This window comes from Tinamus guttatus, unplaced genomic scaffold (genome assembly GCF_059628265.1).
Source record: "Tinamus guttatus ecotype Peru unplaced genomic scaffold, ASM5962826v1 Tinamus_guttatus_pri_ptg000242l, whole genome shotgun sequence".
NCBI classification, from domain to species: domain Eukaryota; kingdom Metazoa; phylum Chordata; class Aves; order Tinamiformes; family Tinamidae; genus Tinamus; species Tinamus guttatus.
In genome coordinates this window covers 6323624-6345503 of record NW_028288776.1, presented here as the reverse complement: position 1 = coordinate 6345503, position 21880 = coordinate 6323624, and the positions used below count along the sequence as shown (strand labels likewise).

General features: G+C 47.6%; 1 protein-coding gene across 3 annotated transcripts in view; it reads left to right on the top strand.

Moving 5' to 3' along the window:
• Positions 1–565: 565 nt before the first annotated feature.
• The window catches only part of ERI3 (ERI1 exoribonuclease family member 3), a 122988-nt gene continuing 101673 nt past the window's right edge, over positions 566–21880 (top strand). For 2 of the 3 annotated variants that reach the window (XM_088526119.1, XM_088526117.1), the window contains exons 1-2: positions 566–650; positions 9278–9552. In XM_088526119.1, coding sequence (XP_088382245.1) covers positions 9301–9552 — 252 coding nt within the window. In that variant the 5' untranslated portion in view covers positions 566–650; positions 9278–9300. The other variant, XM_088526118.1, reaches the window with a different exon arrangement.

Sequence of the window (21880 nt, the reverse complement as noted above, 5' to 3'; positions counted from 1 at the left end):
GAGGGACACGAGCAGGTGCCACTTGGGCACAGGAGTGGGTGAGCAGGAAGGACACAGAGAAAGAGACCTTTAGGGACACAAGAGATGTCCCTTGGGGACAAACAGGGGTGGCCTGTGAGTTCACAAAGGGTACATTCCAGAAGATGAGGGTGGGAAGACATTTGGGACACGAAGAAGTGGCGCTCGTGGATAGATGCAGGTGGCCTGCAAGGTGAGACGCAGGAGCAGGGGAGGAGGTTGGGCCACGGGGACATGAGAGGTGGCTTGGGACGTGAGAGGTGGCACTGGGGACACGAGAGGTGGCGTTGGGGACAGCGGCATGGCTCGGGGACATGAGAGCTCGCACTGGGGACAGCGGCTTGGCCGGGGACGCCAGGGCAGTGGCCTCACGGCCGCGCTGGCCGCGGGGGTGGCCCTGGGGCCGCGGGGGGAGGCGGTGTCGCGGCGCGTCCCCGCGGCGGGGCCGCGCGCGGGGGGCGGTGCCGTCCGCACTACAAGTCCCGGCGTGCCCCGCGGCGCAGCGGGCGGTGCGCGCCTGCGCAGGGGGGCGCGGCGGGCAGGAAGCCCCGCCCCCGGCGGCGGCAGGCGGCGCCGCGGTTGGCCGGCAGCGCCGCCGCTCACAGCGGGGTCGGGGGTCAGAGTGCGCGGAGGTGAGCGGCGGTGTTGGGCACTCGTGGTGCGGAGCGTGCGGGGCGGGGGGCCGCGCCGGGCCGCGCCGGGGAGGGGGCGCGGGGCCTGCGCGGCGGGGGCAGCCCGGCCCGCCCTGGGCACGGGGCTGCCGCGGCCCGCGGCGGGGGCGGAGGCCTGGGCCGGGGGCGCGGCCTGGCCCCCTGCGGCGGCGGCCGCGGCCCGGGGCGGGGGGGCGCGGAGAGGCGGCGGCGGCGGCCGCGGCCTGAGCCCCGGGGAGGCCGCGGAAGCTCCGAGCCGGCAGCGCGTGCGCTCGACGCCGCCGCGGCGGGCCCTGCTCGCGCCTCGGCCCGGGCCCTCCCCTCGCCCCGCGGCGCCGGGGCCCGGCCGGGCTGGGGGCTGCGGGCAGCGCGGGGCGGGCGCGGGTCCCGCGGCGAGATGAGCTCTGGGCGGGCGGCTCTGGGGCCCCTTTGGGGCGGTGGGCACAGGGGGTGCCCGGCCCTCTGCCCCTGTCACATCGCGGAGCCAGCTTGAGCAGGCGGGAAGCGCCGGGCCCTGTCCTTGTTTCGTGGCCGGCCCTAGGGGTTTCTTCTCCCTCTCCTTCCCCCTGGGCTGTTACAGGTGTTTCTTCTGGGCTAAAGCGCACGGGCAGGCGTTGTCATTTGCTCCTTGTGCGCTGTTGTTTGCAAGTCCTGTGTCTGGTGGGTTTATGTGGTCGTTGCCAGCCTTCTTGCTAATAAGTCTGACGTTTGTTTTACTCGTGCTTACTGATCTCGTCCTCTTGAGCCTCTGGAGTCAGGCATGGAGGGATTGGTAGGTCCTACTTTGAGCTGTCATGTGCAGGACATGGGACTGGGCAACTTTGCTCTCGGTAAATACTTGTGCTGTGGCTCAGGAAGGATGAGCTGTGGCGGGTGCTGAGAGGGTGCGTCCCCAAGGGATCATCCCATCAGATACTGCTAGATGCTTACTTGAGGTTTATTTTATTTTATTTTGTGAGGGAGGTTGAATGGTAACTAGAATCTGTTTTAGCATCCCATATCAAGTGATATTAAAGTTGACATATGAGCTTTTATTTGGAGAATGACCTGTTCTTAAAATACAGAATGTGTTAGAAGTCCAGTGGGTTATTCTTCAGTGTGTGGGCTTGGCAAATGTGACTTCAGCTGTTTTTGTTTCTCTTCTAAAGCACCGAGTTCTGGCCTTTGCAATTGAATTTTGGTGTTAATTTATAGTGTGGCTAGAAACTTGTCATGCTTCAAAGAGTGTCCCTTCTGTGGTGCTTGTGCTCCATGGTGCTATTGCCTCTCGTGCTTTGGGTTGCCCTATGCAAGGGGTCTCCTGTCTCTCACGTGCTTCTTCCTACCCCTGCCAAAAAAAAAAAAAAAAAAAAAAGTTAGCCTGTATAGTCAGGTGGGTTTAATTCTGACCAAATTCCTGAAGAATAAAACCTACAACACTAAAGAGAAAATGCTAATGTACTTGATGCTAAATAAAGAAGACCTTGGATAGAGCATGCACTGATATGATTTGGTGTGACCTTAAGTTTTTTGCTCCCCAGTTGAGATACTTCAATTTGAATCCTTTAGGAGGCCCGATTACAGCTGTTCTGGTGCTTTACTTGTTTTATCTCTTTTAATTTTGGAAGATGAATTTTTCTTCCCTTTAACTTTGGAAGAGTCCTGAAGGAGATCTCATGTGCCGAGTTTCTGCACGTAACCCTGCTCCTGTGGTGATCTGGTAGCTGCTTTCTCCTAAAGGGCCCTGAAACTGCAGAATGCAGGGTATGCTGAAGAGTGAGTTAAAGCAGCTGTGTAGGACTGGCCATCAGAAGCTGTGTTCATGGAACCAGATACATGTTTTTCAAAAGCCTTTGCTTGGGTTTAAAGCACAAGTTGTTGGGAGTGATTTTCCTGCATGTTCCTGATGTTTAATATGCCTGAACCTGCCAGCGTGGTACAAAGGCGAGAAGGGGACAAGTTGTTGGGTGTGAAGTGTATCCTTGAGCAAAGTTGGGAGCTGTTGCTGGTAGAGACCCTCTGGCAAATCCTCTCAGATATAACAGGTTACCTGTGGTGGCCAAATACCAGCTGGGTAGTTGGGTTCTCTCCAGGTACCTTCTGCAGATAATGATGCCTCAGTTATAGCCCCGATTTTGCTAGTTTCAATTGTATTTGTTTGAGTTGTTATTCCTTCCCTGGTGGTGGCTGAATATTAGAGTCAGCATCTTCTCCCAGCTGTTCTTCCGGAGTTCCTGAGAGCAGTTTGTGTGAAACGTGCCCTGCTGAAGCTCCAGCCCTATGTGAAGCATTCGCCTGCCCACCAGGGCAAGTCTTCTTCTCAATGCAGTACTTTACTTCAACAGTTTTGGAGTTTGTTTGCGAAGATTAAATGTGAAGGATGTGTCAAGCAATGCAAGAGGTGTCTTCCCAAGTCTGGCCTGAGATGTGTTTGGCTCTTTCAGGTGTTACCCTTCCAGTTAATTTTCCGGGTAACGAAGGTGTGCAGCTGTATACCTGTTCTGATCAACTGTGGCATTCGTGTGTATGAGAATTGAGTAATTGTGCATGCTAGATTCCATTAAAGGAATTAAAGGGCAACCTGGTATTTCTCCTTTCCACTAAATTAGGCCAATGTGTGATAGTAGCTTTTACTGATGAGAAATGTAGTAGCTACAAATTTCTTACTGATGGCACTGGGAGCCCTTTTTTTGGACAGAGCATCAAAATGCCATGAATTGCAGAACCTATCCAAAGACTGGGAAATTTTGAATGAAAACAAACTTGTGCTATTTCTTGATAGTGAAATGACTGACTCCTGCATCAAGCTGCGTGAAGGTAGGGGCGAATCTCCCTAGTTGATGCTGCAATTCAAGGCTGAAAACTTTTCTGAAAGCTATTCAAACCCTTGGGCTCAATTCGGGAGTAACGAGTTGGAAATTTTATGGCCAACATTACATGACACTCAGACAGGATGGTCCGATGGGCTTTCTGGTTTTAAGTGTTTATGATGCTAGCACCAAGTTATCTTTTCCATTTTCTGCAAAATACCATGTCATCCCGAGTGCAGGTGTCCTGGTGCAAGTGTGTGGTTTGGTGCGTGGCTGAGATGCCTAAACAGCTTCCAGCTGCTGTTCAACATCTCTCTCCTGCTTCTGCCAGCGTGGGCCAACCTCCTCTCTTGAGTTTTGGCCCTCGTCCAGCCTGTCCCTGAGCTGATACTTCTCGCTAACCCAGCAGGAAACTATCTTGTTTTAATTGCGTTTTATTCCAACTGCATTTGCCTTTTGGGTTACTGTGGTTAAATCAGCTCACAGAGGCACCCGACGAGCACAAGAACTGGCATGAGATAATCATCATCAGGAGCCCAAGACTGAGAGGGAAGGACAGACTTGTGTCCTTTTGTCCCCCAACAACTGTTGGATTGGCCAACCCCGTTTTGTGTCGCTTCATAGAGTGCATTTCTTATGGGTCCTGTGCCAAGACAGGACATTGGACTAGAGGGTTCTTGATCTGATCCTCCCTAACGAATTCTTGTTTTAGTACTGAATCCTCTTCACTGTAGCCTTCCAATCTCATGCATATCTGTTTTGTTTTGATTTCTGTTGCTTCCTTCATCCACACTTCCGCACTATGTGACGAGTCCGTTCGTATGTGAAACTTCTTCAGACTTCACCTTAGATGCATTTGCCTGCTGACAGTCGCTCTTGGAGAAGACTTAAAAATACACAGCAAAACCTGTGAGAGCAGTGAAGGAGCTGATGAAAGCAGGTTGTCTGGCAGAGGTGGCCTGGCAAGCCTGGCATGGAATTGTGCTGGGCATCCTTGGGAATGCTTCAGGATGGGCTCTCCAGAGGACTTCACGTCCCGCCAGCATTAAGGCTTGCGGGGTTGCTGTGCTGAGTGAACTGAGCTGTGTTTGTTTCCCAGCCTCGTAGGGTGCCCTGGCCCTGGGAAGGGCGTCCCTGTAAGTGCGGTGGGAAGGACAAGCGCGAGAGCAGCTTCCATAGCCGCGGTGTCCTCTGCCTTTAGTCATCCCTGCCCTTTTGGCTCCTTTCTGCCGTGATGCCTCTGAATGGCGAATCGACAGCTTGAATCTTTAACTGAGCTACCAAGATGTCCCTCTCTTTTAAATGAGCCCTCACCTAAGCTTACTGCTGTAACCCTCATTCTTCTCTGCTCCTGCCCTCACTTGTTGTTTTGTGTTGAATTTTAGACTGTAAGTTCTTGAGAACAGGGGCTTCTGCTCTTCTGTAGCGGAAAGAGGCTGGGTGCAATTCTGGCGTGCTATACAAACAAAATGATTAATACCAAGATGTATCCGTGGTGAGTAATGATGGGACAACATGTAGGCATTCCATGGCAAGGCCTTGGGAAACTTGCGTTACAGTTTTTCCAAAATATGGGCTTGGTTGTCAAGCAATGCCTCGGACAAACCCAACGCGACTGAAAGGGTGTGTGATCACGGAAGCGCGCGGGACTGGTGCTCTGGGGGTGGCAACAACTGTGAGGCTACCGAGTTAGGGTCCAATTTACCTGTCTAAAAATAATTACATTATTAAAGTGGTTCCAAAAGATTTGTGTTTTGTTGTTTGTTTTATTTTTTTGCAAGTTTTGAACAGTGGTAGTGGATGAGCTGGTTTTGTTTGTAATCTCTCGTTTCCTGCCTCACAAGCTAGGCAGGTGCTGTAGCTTTTGGACAGCAATCCCTTTAATAAAATACTTGCTTTTAGGTTAAAGTTGATTTGAAAAATGGAGTCATCTCTATTGTTCTTCAGTTATATCTTCACAAAAGTGAAATATGGCCTCACATTCGACCTCTCAGTGTGCATTTGAACAGTTACCAAAATGGAAGTCTGCATTTTTTGCCATACTCTGGGTTCCAGGTATTGCTAAATATGTGCAGTTTTGTTCTACAGAAAGCATATTCATTACCATATTTTTTACTTATTTATATTTATCATTAAAATTCAATAAAATAAAACCAGTCTGACTACTACTTGGGTTATTTTTGATTGCTGTAGCCTAGAGTTCAGTTTTCTATCAGAGACCAGGAATCACAGCTATAAGCTTTGGACAGGAAATAAATTAAAACATACTACTCTGAAAGGTTATTTGAAATCTATTTAATTTTTAAGTTTAGTTTGCCTTTCTGCTTATGTTAATTGTTTTTAAATAAAACTGCATGACCATTTTACTGTAATTTAAGTAATTTAGTCTTTAAATAGAGGCTGGGCATCCCTTCTTGGGTTGCCCTTCCAACCTTACCTTGGGTGTTTGCCTGCATCAGCTTGTCAAGCTGAACAGTGAAGAGGAATATTTGAGGGAGAAAGCAAGCTGTTATAATTATGCTTTGTTGCCATGTGTTTTTTTTTTTTCTTGAGTTGTAAGAAGTAAGTATTTTTAAGGACAAAAAGCCCTTCAAGCTCAAGCTTGGGGGCTGCTGTGCCTCCCCGTTGGCGTGCGCGGTACCCGTGCATTTGGCGTGTCTGTGTTTCCCAGGGGCTTGGGCTGCCCTGCGGGTTGAGCAGAGCGCTCGCCGCAGCCTCCTGGCCTTGGCACGGCCCTTCCTCGCGCGCTCTTGGTCTCCCCTGCTCTTAGTTGTCTCCCCTGGCTCCCGCGGAGCAGCGCGGCACTAGCCCCGCTCCTTCGCTCCGCGCGTGCTGGGGCCCTGGCAGGCTGGCTACAGCTGGCACTTGCCTTTTGCCTTCCTTGGCGATCAAACTGTCACACCATAGTGCATGAAATGCCTTAGACCACGTGCTTGCACCACCAACAAGCAACAACCCTGCTTGACCTGAGCTTGTCCTGATGCCTGCTGTGAAGGCCCAGAGGTTTTTTTGTTGTTTTATTTTTTTATTTTTTTAAAGACAGTTGCTGATTATAGCTGGTGATGTCATGGGTGACACACTGTTATACAGCACATAACACTAACTTTATCTTCCAGCTGAAACCCGCTGCACATGGCTATTTCCTGTGTTATTGGGTGTTGCAGATATAAGTGCTGTCACGTTTTCCTAGGTCTGTGTGCAATCTGTCAAAATAATTCTTGAAGTCCAGCCTCAGTTCATGGTCCCATTACGTTTCATACATGTGTGTGTAAGGAATTGGAGCTGTGTGATATGAAATGTTAACCTAGCAGGCTTGAATGCCAGATGTGACAGCCTACCCTGTCTGAGTTTATAACCCGACCTTGTGTGCCTAAGGAATATATCTATGGATTTTACTTAGGTTTGGAAATAGAATCATTCACTGTGCGAGTTCATTGGGATGGAGCAGGGCTTGTAGTTTTTGAAGTTGCATGCTTGTGTTGTTGCCTTTAAAAATAAATAAGGGATAATTGCTAGTGCCTTGCCTTGTCACAGCAGTCATAAATGCTTTATAGGATCCCAGTGCGGTGTGGGCGCTCCCCAGCAGTGGCACCTGGACCTCACCAAATATGATGTTTTAAGGTCTTCCCGGGGCAACGAGAGCAGTTGTGGGGTCAACATGCGGTTACTCCGCTGGGCGGAAGGTGCAGAGTTTGCCCTGGTTTGTGTGTAGCTGCGTGCTCAGAGGGTCAGCGGGCCGTACCCGCCGTGCATGCCTTGCTCGGTGCAGAACTCCCTGCGCTGCATGGGGAGAGTGGAATTTCAGCTGAGGAGCCTAATCCTGTCGTCAGACGTGGACAGATTGTGTTTGATGCCCTGGTCTTGCCAGTTAAAACACATTAGAGAAGAACTGATTTTGCTGTGTGTAGGTGGATAATGTGGTATATTTTATTGCCTGCATTTGATATAGGGATTGGAGCCTGCCTGCTTCCCCCACTCCAACTGTATATTTTACTTTATGCAGCAGGCTAGGGACCAGGTTTTACCACAGCTAACTTCCAAGTTGCTTTATTCCAAGATATTATACCTGCTGTGGTAGACCTTCAGCCTCACAGCTGATAGCTTGAAGATTTAAAGCGCGTATATCTCAAATATCTCTTATCTAGGACAGGTTAGAAGTGAATATAACTAACATCTATTTGGCTATAATGTATTTGTTAGTGACAGTAATGGAAAAATGATAGAGCAGAGCCCCTTTAGGATAAAGAAAGTGTTGGGTTTGGAGTGGAACTGTTCATTATGGCTTTATTTTAATGCATTTTTAGTTCTGTGGGTATGTGCTGCCTATCACAGCGCTTCACTAAAGCGAGCACCTCCCCGAAACGCGAGAGCTGCATGGTGCAAACCAGCCTGCAGCGCGGAACTGGGGAGAGCTTCTCCGCCTTGCACCGTGTCACCGTCTTCGAGTGCTGTCCGTGGTGCCCTGGGTGCCCCTTCAGCCCCAAACCTCTGAAAGGGGAGGTTGCAAAATGTGTGTTTGCTCGAAGCACACAACCTGCTCAGCCGCAATTATCTCCTAATCTGGTCCTTCCGAGTTTCTCCGGTCTCTCAGGTAAATACAGATCTAGCCGTTATTCAAGGCATATTATTTACCTCATTAAGTGTGTGTTTTGGCACGTGCATTATTTACCTGATGGACTAACGGATAGGAAAGAGCAAATGTGTCTTTTGTGCAAATAGCAGCTTTGTTCGCGGGCTGCGAGTCTGCTCCTTTCCACGTTCCACTTTTCATGGAGAGAGCGGGAATGGGGCTCCTCCGAGGGGAGGCTGCTCTGTGTCCCCACACGGGTGGGAGGCACGAGGCCCCGTGCGCCCCACGAGGACCTTCTTGCCCAGAGCCATGAGCAGGCCGTGCCCTTCATGTCCTGGCCATGCAATTCCCTTTGTGTGGGAATTACCTCCTGGCCTGGCTGGGTCCCTGTATCTGTTTACCCTGTGTAGAAAGGTATGTATATATGTGTAATAGACTGTTGGAGAAACAGAAACAGACTATGGCTGAGATATATATACATATATATATATATATGAATATATATATATATATTTTTTTTTCCCCTGATTAGAAGGGACGGAGACGTATTGCATCTTGCTTTCCTAAAATGAAAACTTGGCCCTGGCAGTTCATATTCGGGATTGGTGCAGCAATCTCCTCCTCTGACAAATGTCTGAAGCAAGAAATCTAATACCTGAGTAGAGTCACATCTGTGTGAAACCTGGTATAGGTGCGAACCTCCGTGGAGGGCGTCCCTTGTAGCCAACAGACACGTGGGTTTGTAACGGGAGTGGGAGGTGCAGGTGAGGCACTTCCAATGCCAAGCTGTTTTGTTGGGTTGGAGTATTGGTATGCGTCCTACTGTGTTTAATTCCTGCCGTGTTTCGGAAGTTGCGTTGTGTATGAAAAGACTAAAGGCTTTCCCAGAAATTTGAGTGGTTTTTGGATCAAACTGTATTTGCTTAAGTGATTTATAGCGTATTCTGCTATGATAAGGTTCAGTGGGGATGTGTGATCTGGCACCTGGAACAGTGATTGTGTCTCATAGCTCTTAATTTAGAGCTGTTTGCAGAGGTTAATTTCCAGGTGCCCATACTTCTAGCCACCTTGAGCTCCATCCAAATGCCACCTGTCGTGCTTAGAACAGGCTACTGTGTTATTGCAGATTTCTAATGCCAGCCCTTCCACCGGGAAGCACAGAGAAAATCTGTGACAGCGGAGTGAGGATGAAGAGAGGAATAGCAGAGGTGAGATGTATATGTGCATAAGTAACAGGAGTCTCTCTTCAGTTTCAGATGCCTCTGGATGTTCAATGGTAGCACTCCTCCATACTGGAGCAGCCAAGTTTCCCCGAAACTTACTTCCAAGGGTGAGACAAGCTGTGTGCTCCGTCCTCGCGGCTGGTGTTCTCAAAGGGTACGGCTCCATCGTAAGCAGGAAACTGGCGTCCCACGGCTTTGGAGCTTCCATGGCAGCAATGTCATCCTTCCCTCCACAGAGATATCACTACTTCTTAGTGCTGGATTTTGAGGCCACATGTGATAAACCACAGATTCATCCTCAGGTAAATAGCTGATGCTGTTAATTCTCCCTTTGCAAGCTGCTGCTGCCATTCTGGGAGAAGGAAAAGCCACACTGCCAGGTAGCTCCTTTTCCCTGGTTTGTCCCACCTTCTTTTTGTTGCTGGTCCTCTAGGCCTCTTATCAGTCCTCTGCTCTCATGAGCAGCACCGAGTCCATTCAGTGGGAATTAAATGAAGGACCCTGATTTCTATCAAGGAAGTGAAAATGCATGTTATGAGTGTGTTATCAAAAATGCTTTCTTAGGTCATGTATGCTTGTCATCTGCCTGAACCGGGGAGGGGTATGAAATTGCTGGCTGGGAACCTACGTTATTTGCATACTCAAGGCAGCCTTTTCTGATTCTGCAAGGAAAAAGGCTGTTACTAGCCAATAGATTTAGGAAAAAAAAATTGAGATGATAAAAATATTTGCAGAAATGTTTAATGGTGCTTCTGAGTAGATGGGAACAATACTTCTGACTGTCTGATCTTGCTGCATTTGTCTTGCCTAAGTATTCACTCCGGAGTATAATAAGTTGGGGACAATTCAGCCTTGGAGAGATTTTTCCAGTGCCTTAACTCTTAAGACAAGCAATGATCTAGATGAAGTGGAGAGGTTTTTCAGCAGACAGTTTTTTCATAATGATGAAAAGCAAATGAGTAAATATACTTTTCAGTGGCTAACAGGGTGGACATGGGGCTTCCATTTAAATTGGAAAAGCATGATTTAAAAAAAAAAACTGATATTGGATTGGTAACAAGTGAACAGATTTCAGAGTCTCTGCACTGACTTCATACTTTGTATCCACCTCTGTAGCAAGCAGTCAGCTTCCTGCTGGTATTGCCAGTAATGTGCTGCTGTCTATTTTCTTTGTTTCAAATATTCTGGAAATCAAGCATTTTCCAACATATTGTCTCATTACTCTGATGATTTACTGCAGGGAGTCTGTTTCCTAATGCAGCTGTGATTTCCTTTGGGCTTGTCCTGTCAAAGGGATGCTACAGGTTTCGGTCAAACTTGGGTCTCCTGCAGTGAGTGCTGCTAGTCTCATGTTTCCTGAAAATGGAGGGCAAATCCCTGGTTTTCTGCTGGGTCTTTGTGAGAGATGTTGTGTCTCTGCCTCCGGTTGTGCTAGGAAGGTCTTAACTGTTCTCCAAGTGAGATGTCAGGCTATTTCCTATACGCTCAGCCTCGGGTGCACAGACCTGTCAAAGCTGTAAATTGGATCTACCTTGTCCCTTTGGATATGGGCTTGGTCTGTGCACATTTTGATGCAAAACCATGATGCATGTGGAGCTAGTTTACAGCTGGCAGTAAAAAGGAGCATGAGTGGAATATGATTACTACTGTTTTAAGGAGCTTTGTCCCCAAGTCCTTGCCAGGGAAAGTAATGGTCTGGGCCAATGCAGATCTGCTATATATTTTGTTGGCGGGATAACACCTTTAAGGTGGAGATGTTCTTGGGTGTTGTTTTTCCAGTCTGCTGTGTTCAGTGCCTGTTTGTATTGTATCTTATGTGGTAATGGCTCAGTCACTCACATCCTCACAAAAAAATTACTTTGACAAATAAAGAAATGGCTCTGGCTCCACTAGAATCAGTGTAGCTCAAAGACTGAAGTTGTGTGCCTGAATTGAACGGTTCTGCAGAAATGAAACTCAGTTGCTGTCCCTACCTGCACTTTTCCTTTTTGCTGGCCAGATGAGTTTTTGCCCCATTCGCTTCTGGGCTTCTGGGTTCACTTCTGGGCTGCATGCTGTGGTGAGCAAACTGTGTTGTGCACGTCAGTGATGTGCCATGCAAGGGTTTACTGTGAGGTTCTTCCCCTGGAGCAGTGGCAGACAGATTTCAGAGACGTGGTCTGAGGACAGCAGTGGTCAGGTGTTGATCTTACCTGTGATCCTGGCTGTTTTTCTGCATTTGCTCATTTACCTGCCAAAAACAGCAAAATAGAATTTTGTTGCATCACCTGCTACAGCTCAAGTGCACTGCAGTTTGTTGATGAGGCAGTTGCATGTAGAGCTAAGCTGTCATCCAAGTTATTTTAAGTGGGTCATCCTAGCTCTAAGCTTAGCCAGTTTGGCCTGAAAGTCTTGCAGAGTGTGTGTGCCACTGTGCAGCAGGGCTTCAGATCTCACTAACCGCTCTTAAAAAATTCCTGCTTATTACTGGAAAACTAGAGAAGGAGCTAAACTTTCATCTATGCTAAGGTGTTTGACTGCAGCGTTTGTTCTCCTTTCCACAGTATTTACTGGTGGTCAGTGCTGCTTTGCTGCCAGCAGCCTGGCTAACCTTATCCCTGGGAGATGTCCTTCGTGTCCCTTTCAGAGCCCTGAAGATTCCTACGTTTCTCTCCCCTTTCGCACTGAGGTCTCATGGCATGGCCTCCGTAACAGGGATCAAGGAGGGTCAAGGGTGGTGGTGTTCCCCTAGGAAGCCACCCGTACTGTGACTCGGCTCCCGGGGGTGCTGGCTGAGTGCCACGAGCAGCTGCCCTTTGCTTTATCACTTCTTTGGCTGCTGCGGAGGCTCCTTAACATTTCCTGTCCTACATCCACGGGAGGATGATAGCGTTGGAAATGGTAATTGAGAGCACTTCAGCAGGCCAGCCTGCATCCTTGCTGCATCTTGATGGCTTTCAACAGATATGCCCCCAAATCAAAGTGCCTAAGTGCAGAGAGGCAGCTTGGCTTTGGGGCTTTATGGGTTTATTTATGGGCCATGAGACTATTTCTAAGACAACAGAAATTGGAGGGTTTAATTGCATTGCCCCAGGTGGGTAAATGTGAAAACCCGGAAGAACAGAGGTGCAGTCTGTGTATCATAGCATTTTAACCAGCCGTAGGTGAGTTGTTGTAGGCAGAGAGGGGGGGCCCCTCGTGCCTCTTTAAAGCTTCTTGCAGCCTGTGGGCCCTTTAGACACAGCATATAGAGATGCACGTTCGTAAGCGGGAGCGTCTCTGTCCTTCCTTTGTCCTTGCAGACCTTGGTGTTTACGGTGGCCCGTGGTCGAGCTGCAGCTCCGTGTTTCGGGTTTTATTGAGGCCATGAGCGTGTGCGAGCCGGGCGTCCTGCCTCCAGCCTCAGCGGAGGGCGGAAAACGGGAGCGTTTTCCAGCGTAAAAACTCCCATCACAGAGATCGCGTCTACACAAAACTGAGTTTGAAACTGGGCCTTCATTTAGCATGTTAATCTCTACTACAGCCCATTAAAACTGCTAAGGTTTAAACCAAATAATACTCAAGCTTGTATACGTTTGCTGCCTGAAAACTGGAATGAAAACCAGACCCCAGAAGTGGCAGGAGTCAGTGTCTCGGGAGGTGGAACTAGAAGTTGTTGAAATGCTAAATGAGCTGTTGATGATGATAAAGATTTTTTTATAATGTCAGTTTATTCAGGTACTTGACTTCAGTCTCTCAAATTTAATAATCATTTGGGAATTTGAAAATTGCCTCTTTCAATCTCTGTGTAAAAGGAAGGTGTGAAACAGTCAGATTTTCTAATACTGAGGTTGTAAAGGATGTTATGAACAGAAGCAGCAAAAGAATTTAAGTACAGATGTTACTTTCCATGTTCTCTTAAACTGTACATTCAAAATGCAGGTGTATTGTACAGATACGTTTTCTTTAGATTATCTCACGTATTTCAACTTCGTTTAACCATATCTTTTAACTGTTATTTTTGTAATTTCCTTTTATGATATATTTTATAATTACTATCAAATAAACTGGATATACCTGCTAATAGAGAATTTCATTTACTTTTTCGACATGAAACTGTAAACATTGAGACTATGGGTAAGAGTGTTTAGCTGCTAATTTATTTGTAACTGTGCAGATGTGTGTATATACAGTATATGTGCTGATATAGTGTATTTTCTGACCGGCAAATTTGTATCGACAGACGAGGCTCAGCCTTACTTTAAGGTAATATTGAGCACAAGTGCAAAATGAGGGTGAATTGGTTTCAGCCTGGGTTTCCTTGAGCACTGGGGTTGGTTCCCCGGACGCGGGGGTCCTGCTCCTGGCCTGCAGTCGCGGCAGACGCAGCGGAGCCGCTGCGGTGATGATGGTCCCGCACAGTGCGCTCTGCTCTGCTCGCTCCCACCGGAGCAGGGGCCGCTGCGTGACGTGCGGCTGCTCCTGGGCTGCTGTGATTTATGCACCGACCTTGGAGTGGGAAGGGATGCTGATTCCTACCAAATTTAGGGCTCAGCTAGAGACGTGCAGTCCCTGCCCAGCTGCGCTCAGGGTAAGCAGGGAGGGGATGGACGAGCCACCTCGGGAACCGTGGCCGGAGCTCAGGGGACTTTCCAGGTGGAGCATGTTGGGAACAGGAGAGCCAGGGAGTTCGCGGCAGGGACCGGAGCAGCACAGGTTGGCTTCTGAGCGCTGTTCAAGCCGTGCTCTGTGAAGACTGTATTAAGGCAATCCTAGCTGAAGGCCGGGGTGGGAATGGTGGCTCACAAAGCCGCTATCAGAGAGCTTGTCACAATCCTACCCAAGGCAACAGTGGAGATGTGCCAGTGCTCGCCTGCCCTATCGAGATATTCCTGTGCTGCAGCTTTCTTCTAGCACAGGTTTTGTGTGGCTGTGGAGCTCAGTGCATTAGAAATCACCTGCCAAAACCTGTATTAAAGCTGATTGTGAATTGCTGAAAAGTGAAGAAATTGAGGCTTGTTTCCCATGGCAACTTTAACTCGGCGCTCTCGTGCATAAGTATCACAATGGAATATTAATCCGCAATTACCTGCATTCATGCAGCTTAGACTTGGAAGTTTTTTTGTGTACATAGATCTCAATTCAGCTTTGTCCAGTGTTGCTACAACAGGAGCACCATTAAAATGTGTGCAACACGCTTGCTTAAAGGCTTTTTTCTTCACTTTTAGTAGAAGTATATATTATGTTTTTGCCAGTTGTGGCTTACTTTATACCCTTTATTTAATGAAACTACATGGCTACTGTTATTGTGTTGTGATGTTTTAAGTTCCTAGAGTGGTGGGAAATAACTCATGTAAAAATATTTTTGGTTATTTTTCTGTTCATGTTCATTTTTGTATAATCTATTGAAAAAAACTTTGAGGTCTTATAGCTAGCTCCTGTGCAGAGTTACAAACGCTGCTAAAGACACGTAGGTATCTGTAACTCCCGTAATTTCAGATGCACCCTGTAGTATTTGAAGTGACGAAAAAGGTATGGGAAGAAAGAACTGCATCTTGTGTGTTTTATGTCAGTGGGACTGTTGTGAAATCTTATTTCAACCAACATTGAGTATAAGTTCTTTATTTTAAGACAGAGATTGGAGAAGAGCAGCCAGAATTTCAAGACGGGTTTTGTAGGTCTGGAATCCCAGCTGCAGCGTCACCCGCAGAAGCTTCGCTCTCCGTGGCGGTCACTTTGCCGACCTCCCCTGTTCTTGCAATAAGTAGGGACAACCTTGCTGTGACCCGTATCAATCTGACAGGGAGGGTTACAGCTCCAGGCAGCAGAACTGGCTGTGTTTGTTTAAAACCTGATGAGCTAAGGTAGCGTGGACAGTTATCAAACCCGAATCTCCTGCAGAGCACAACCACAGGACCACCAGGCAAGACATGTGATGTATGGAAATATTCCATTTCTTCAAGATAGAAACCCAGCAGTGTAATAGTGACAAGCCTAAAATACCAGGCGCTCAGGTGGCTGACTGCTGCAGTCCTAACCTGACCCAACCTGCTTAGCTTTTGCCTGGTTATTGACAGGCCGATGAGACGACTGCTTTAAAGCAATCAGTCATGTTGCCCTTTCCCTCGCCGTGCGCGGAGACCCCACATCAGTTATGCATCCCGGCGTGCAATTCCCCACCTGTGCTGTTTGAACACTGTATCCTTAGCTGTGCAAACATTACACATCGTTTCGGTGACAAGTTGCAAAGTTAAGTAGACTTGTTGTTACAGCAGAAAGCAGTTGAGCTTCAGTCACCCTGAAAAGAAAAGATCCCTGCGAGTTCAGGAATGCGCCGGGCCCTTGTAGTGTGTTTAAGGATTTCTTTCCTCGCTGTAAAGCAGCTGCTTGGGGTTGCTTGAGTTGCTGGAAGCGTTTACAGCACATGCCTTCCTGAGGAGAAGGGAGGGATGCCACAGTGTTATAATCCTGTGGCTCCTTAGGACTCTTGCTGGATGGTTGGCACTGCTTGGTGGCTGGTGACCTGGGCACTTGCTGCTTCTCGGCCCGAGGCACCCGGTGTGGCCTTTTAAAAACCTGCAATATCCTGAGATGCTGCTGGAGGGAGGATCTTCTGCTTCCCAGCTCCTGAGCAATCACTGAAGCACAAATCTGATCTCCCCAGGGGAAGGGCAGGACTGATGCTCAAATGAATAAATAGCTTTCAGGCGGGTCTTCCAGAAAACGGTTGTCAGAACAGGGATCAAACAGGGAAAACAAAAGTCCAGAAAGTAAATACTGATGTTTTAATACCCTTGCAAATAAGTAAAGTGACCATGAAGTCAGGTGTCCTTCCAGTTGTCCTGGTGTGGTCCCCTTAGGCTTTTGGTGGACACAAGCGATGGCATCTGGAGAGCATAGATTTGACGTGAGGAGCTTTTCAGTTCTTGATTTGGCTCCAACTCAAACCTCCCTGTGACCTTAGCTAACGTCGCTAATAGCCAATGTGTCCCCCAGGTTCAGCTGCACGTTTCTCTGCCTGCTTGCTCTTCCACGTTGTAGCATCTGCCTGGGGTGCTGCATTAGGGCTTCACTTCTCTCTTCAGACAGTTTCAGCCTTTGCTGTTTTAAGATCTCTGTTTAGTTTTGAGCAGAACCTCCCAAATAGGAGGAGGTGCAGCTTGGCTCTTTCTGGCTCTTTCTTTTCCTACTTTGTTCCAGGTTGGCTGTGTCACCAGCCTCATGTTGTCTTCATTGGTCTTGGTGTTTTTGGTTAGGTTATTAATTCCTCTCTACGCCAGGCAGAAGCGATGCTGTCGTCAGCGGTTAGTGGTGATGTTTCTAAAACGGTGGGTGTTCATTTACATGCACTAACATGCCCTTTCTGCCCATCCCAGATGTTATAGCGGTGCTGGGAACATTGATTGCTTGTACTGCTCAATAGTGGGTGAAGAGGTTGGATCTCGGGATGATTTGATAACTCTGCATTTGGAATCTGCACAGGCTGTTTGCCTGTGGCAGAAAGGGTGGACTTGAAAAGGGATATGGCATAGTCATCTTCTTGCAGTATGAAAGGAATATTTGGAGAGTCCTGCGTGCTTTTTCTAACCTGGTCTGAGCATTAAGCTTCCCCAAACTGTCAAGCTTTAAATTACTGTTCTGTGTGGCAGTTGAGATTTTCTGGGTGGTTAAATATATGTCAGTAGTGCTTGGAAAAAGTTGAAATGACAGTGTGTCTGTATTTCTCATTCTCAGTGTGGAAAGAGAAGGGAGGTTCTGTTGCTCCTGATGGCTGGGTGCTGCTGGAAGATTGAAATAGCTTTGTTGTTTTTGGCAGGTGGCATGATGGTGATGGTGAAGGGCAGAAGTTGGGCTATGAGCTAGTGGTTACCAAGGGTTTTTCTTGGTATGAAGGAGCAAGGGTTATGAGCCGGCTTTGAAAATGTGAGGTACAGTGGCATGACAGTCCCAAAGACCATAGTGCCAAGTTTAGGGGGAAATGTCACATGTAAGTCATGTGGATCCTCCTGGTCTCGGCCCTGTAAGAAGGGACCCCAGCTAGAGGAATGGTTTGTTTGGACTCTATCCTTAAAGCATTTTAAAAGGGTCCAGAAGAAAAAAAAAAAAAAGATGATTGTGACCAGGGGTCTGCAAAACACAATCTGTGAGCACAGACTGGAAGGCATTAGAGTTGTTTAGTACAGAGAAGTGAAAGGGGTGCAAGAAAACATTTTTCTGCTACAAAAATAAGAATGTCTGTGTCCACTGTGCATAGGAGGAGAAGTCACAAATTTAAACAACGCAAGGGAAACTCCTATTAGGCATTAGGAGAAACTTTCTAATGATAAGACGAATGAAAGAGCAGGATAGAGTGCCTGGGGAGTGTGTGAATCTCTGTTATTGGAGTCTTTAAAAACAGCCTAGACAAAGTCAGAAATGATTTAGGGGGAGATGCTGCTGCCTTAGGGCAGGTGCATGGACTAGATGTCTCTCTTAAAGCTCAAGCTCCTGGAGGCATGTGATTAGATGGGAATTTCAGCTCCTATTAAAGAAAGAGAAATGATCCCTCACTCTCACGCTTGCAAGGAAACACCTAGAAAATATGAGCTAGGTTTCTAGGTTTGATGTCAGAGTGTAGAACCCAAAAGACAACTGAAAATTTACCATTGAGGAAAACCAGCCCTTGACATTGGGTTTGAGTACTCTAAGGGCGGAGTAGAAGGAGCGGAAGAAACTCCGTGCATTCAAAGGAATCCAGGAGCAGAAGTTTTCTTCACATCGTTGTCTCCCTGTGTTTCCTAACCTTTCCGTGCTCCTACCTGCTCCCTTGTGTTTTGATTCTTTGTGGCATGTATTCCCCTTCGTTCTTTTCCAAAGCATACAACGTTTGTTTAAACATATTTAATTGTTGGGTGTGTGCAGATGTGTATTGTCAGCTAGATAATGATGGAAAACACAATTTGGGGGTCAGCTGCTTCTCCAAAGGCCTTTTAACAGGGGTATTTTGTACTGTTGGTAACGTACCTTGGGCAGAAGCGTTGGGAGACTGGGCGCTGTGTGCGTGTGTCGGCACCGTCAGGCGCCTGATTCGGCACAAGTCTTGCTGTCCCCAGTGCAAAAGGGTTGTCTTTATGGCAGGCGTTGCAGTTAGTTAAACAGAAATTTAGAATTGGGGAGAAGACCTATGAGGTCATCTTGGTTACTGCTCCCGAGGGCTAGTGCAAGGCTGTTCAACTTGAAAACAGCTTTAGTTAAAATAATAATTACGGCAGGGAATGGGAACTGGGGAGGCAGATCTGTTAGGCTAGTGCTGTCCTTACTGTGTCCCCTTTGGATTTTAATTGCCTTGGAAAAAAGGAAAATCGCAAGCCTTTAACAGCTCTGATTCTTCTTGCTCTTCACTCCCCCCCTTCTGCTCCCTCCCGGAACTTGGAGGCATCAACTCTCATCTGTCAAAGTGTAAATCAGCAATTAAAACACAAACAGCGAAATGCCAAAGATGACCCGAAGCACAAAGCAACTGACAAACAAGTCCGGACAAATCGGCGGATAATTTATAAGCATTGCCCTAAAATCTAATTATTTGGCAATTCGAATTTGCAGCCGGCCAAGGCTGTGCAATAAATTTAACCCGCCATAAATTATTTAGGAGCAGCCCGTGGTGTAAATCAAAAACACGAGTGTTTGTTTAAGAAATAAGCTCCTTGTGCATAAAATGACTCTTTTCTCTTTAAAGAGGAAAAAAAAATCCCTGAACAAAACGCACTGATTCAGAGCCTATGTTTCCTCCAGTGAAACTCCCTTGCATCTCCCTCCCTCACCTTTTTTGAATGTGCAAAGTGATCTCCTGGTAGGAAGTTTGGTCTGTTTTTTTATCAGAAAAAAAAATCGCTTTCTCTTAAAGCACCTGCTTGTTTTTATTACATTTTGAACAGTCAGCTCTGATTTTTACGGGCATCTTTTATTCTGTTGTTTATTAAACTTCTTCAGATGGGGATGGGAGTAGGGGATAAATTATTCTCTGCTAGTTTTTGAACTGCCTGGTGACAAGATCTTCCTTGAATATATAAATCACTGTCCTGAAGTAAGCCCTGTCCACTTCCTGCATGGGCTTCTGGATTTGAAGGTTTTGAGAGCCAGAAGGTTTTTTCTGTGGATTTTCCTTTAGTCTAATAATGTTATTGCTCCACAGATCCAAGAAGATGAGCAAAAAGATTCTTGTGGGAGAAGCAGTGCAACTTTTGCTGCTTGCTTTTCTAAGCTCTAGAGATCTTGCTCTTCCAGGATGGCATTTAGTGAGTATCGTCTTGTGCTTGTTGATTTAGCATCAAGAAAATCCAGGCAGCCTTTTCTGGTTTTAAAGAAGGGAGGTGTCATTTAGGGCGGTTGGGTAGGAAAAGGCTGTGTTTGCAGCAGTGATTTCACATGCCCCTATGAATTTTTCAGCTCCCTTTGAAAAGGAAACCCGGAGCTGCCCCACAGTTGCTCTGCAGCTGACTTGCTTCTCCTCAGACCCCCGTCATGAGACGGCCAGGTTTAAAAAACAAACAAAAAAGAGACGAGAATTGAGCGAATGGTCATATAGATTTGTTTGAAGTATTGCAAAATTGTGAATACAAGATTGTTGGGAAGACAGTGGACCTGGTAATGGATATTTCTAAGCCTACGGCTCTCTGTGTTCCTATTGTGAGCGTGTTTGGGTGAGCAGCTGAGAGGAGGGACAGGGCGGCAATGTCTTTTTCTTTAAGCGTGTTAATATTGATTTTAGAAGCTCTGTGTTCCAACAATATAAATGCAAATGCCTGTAATTGGGAGCTGCGTGCAGAATTTCTCAGCACAAAACATGCTCAACTTTTCACAACAATGAAAGGAAAATAAAAAGCTTCTTATTTACTGCTGATGGTTTGAATCCTGGATTTCCTTTCAAGTTACTTTGCAGTGCTAAATAAAGTACCTAATTGCAGAGCTTGCAGAATTCAAATGGGCACATTTGTTCTTCTGGTACCTTGTGGCTCTTTGCAGCCTCTGGACACCCTCCACCTTATTTCAGCACATTCATAACTTTTGGTTGAGAGAGAAAGCCTTGGAAGACCCGAACGCTGCTGGAGCAGGGTGATGCAGTGGCTGGCACACAGGTAGTCAGTGTTGGAGATGAAAATGTGTGCGGGTCTCGGCATAGCTCTTAATGAGCGATTAGACTCTGATAAAAGAAACCAAACGTGAGTGAACCTCTCCTTTTAATTCCATTGCACTGTTTCCCTCCACCTTTTCCCACCTGGGAAAAGGCAACGAAGGGCCTTGGCTGTGGGGATATAGCGTTTTCAGCTCACCAGGCCGTTGTGAAACGTGAGGGAGCGCCCGGCTGCCTTCGGAATCGCGGTCTGTTGGGGGGGGTGTGTGTGTGTGTCTGAGCACTCACCATTTCATAATAATTACTAATGAAATTCTAGATCTGTAATAACATTTTGGAGATCTAAAACAAACCATATGCTTGTTAAAAAAAAAAAAAAAAAAAAAGTGGAAACAGATCAACTTTAAGCCATAAATTCTTGGTAATAGAGGCCTCTTTTTTTTTCCCCTTTCTGTTTATGTTTGATAGATATTTTTGTTTCTGCAGGAATGTCAACTCTTAATTTCATGATGTATCATGGGCTTAAGAAAATTGAATTTAATAAAGGGAAAAGATGAATGGCACCTTTAAAGGTCCCAACACTTGTCTTTATTAGCAGGACAAACTGCAGGGTCTCCAAACACTGCTTCTCTCCAAATGAAAGTTTAAATGAAAAGTACAGCGGTGTCACAGGTTAAATTTCATTGCAGGACTGGCTAACGTCGTTAGTGAGGAGTGGGGCTGATTTCATGGGGCTGGTATCTGTTGCCTTAGATACCAGTGGAGCAAACATTGCCAGAGACTGGAAAAGTCTTTGCTATAGGAAGCGTGCGGATAAACAGCCTTTTGGGAAAGGCCCTTTACCGCTCGCTTGAAAAACGGACCAAATAAGCCCCAAAGAGCTGCCATTCTTTCCCCCAAGACGTTCATGCTGCTGCTCAGGTTCCACCCCAGTTCCCTGCTCGCATGTTTTCCCCAGACCTGCAGTCATGCTTGGTATTGTTAAATTTTCCACATTTTTTTAGCGGAGCTCGTTTTTATTTCCTCCGTATGTTTTAATCCGACCCTCCTGGAAGCGCGTTTGGCTCTGGAAGGCAAACGCGGCCGCGGGGCCTGCCCTGCCGCTTCACAGGCTGCCCTGGGTTGGGTGCAGGCCCCGGGGCCAGGACTGGCCCTCGAGGAGGGAGAGCAGCGTTCGGTCAACGGGCTTGTCCCACGTGAGCCGGCCTGGGGCCGAGCCGCGCTCTCGTGGGACATCCTGCCCGTTTGCTTCGAGCTCCGCAGGCCGCTTCCCTTCCGAGCAGAAGGCTGCTGCGGGGTGGTTATTCCAGCGGGGCAAAACGTGTGCGGCGGAAACCGTGAACCCCGCGCCGCGTCCTGCGCCGCTCGGCGCCCACACACGGGCGCTTCGTCACCGTGAGCGTTCACAGCCCTCGGCTGCTCCCAAGGTGGCAGCGGGCTGTTTCCGATGGATATTTAAAGCATTCCTCGTTTCCACGTACCCTCCTGCTGCTGCCGGCGCGGCGACGCTCACGCGAGCGACTCGTGGCAATTTCCACCTGCAGGTCATGGGGAATGTGGCC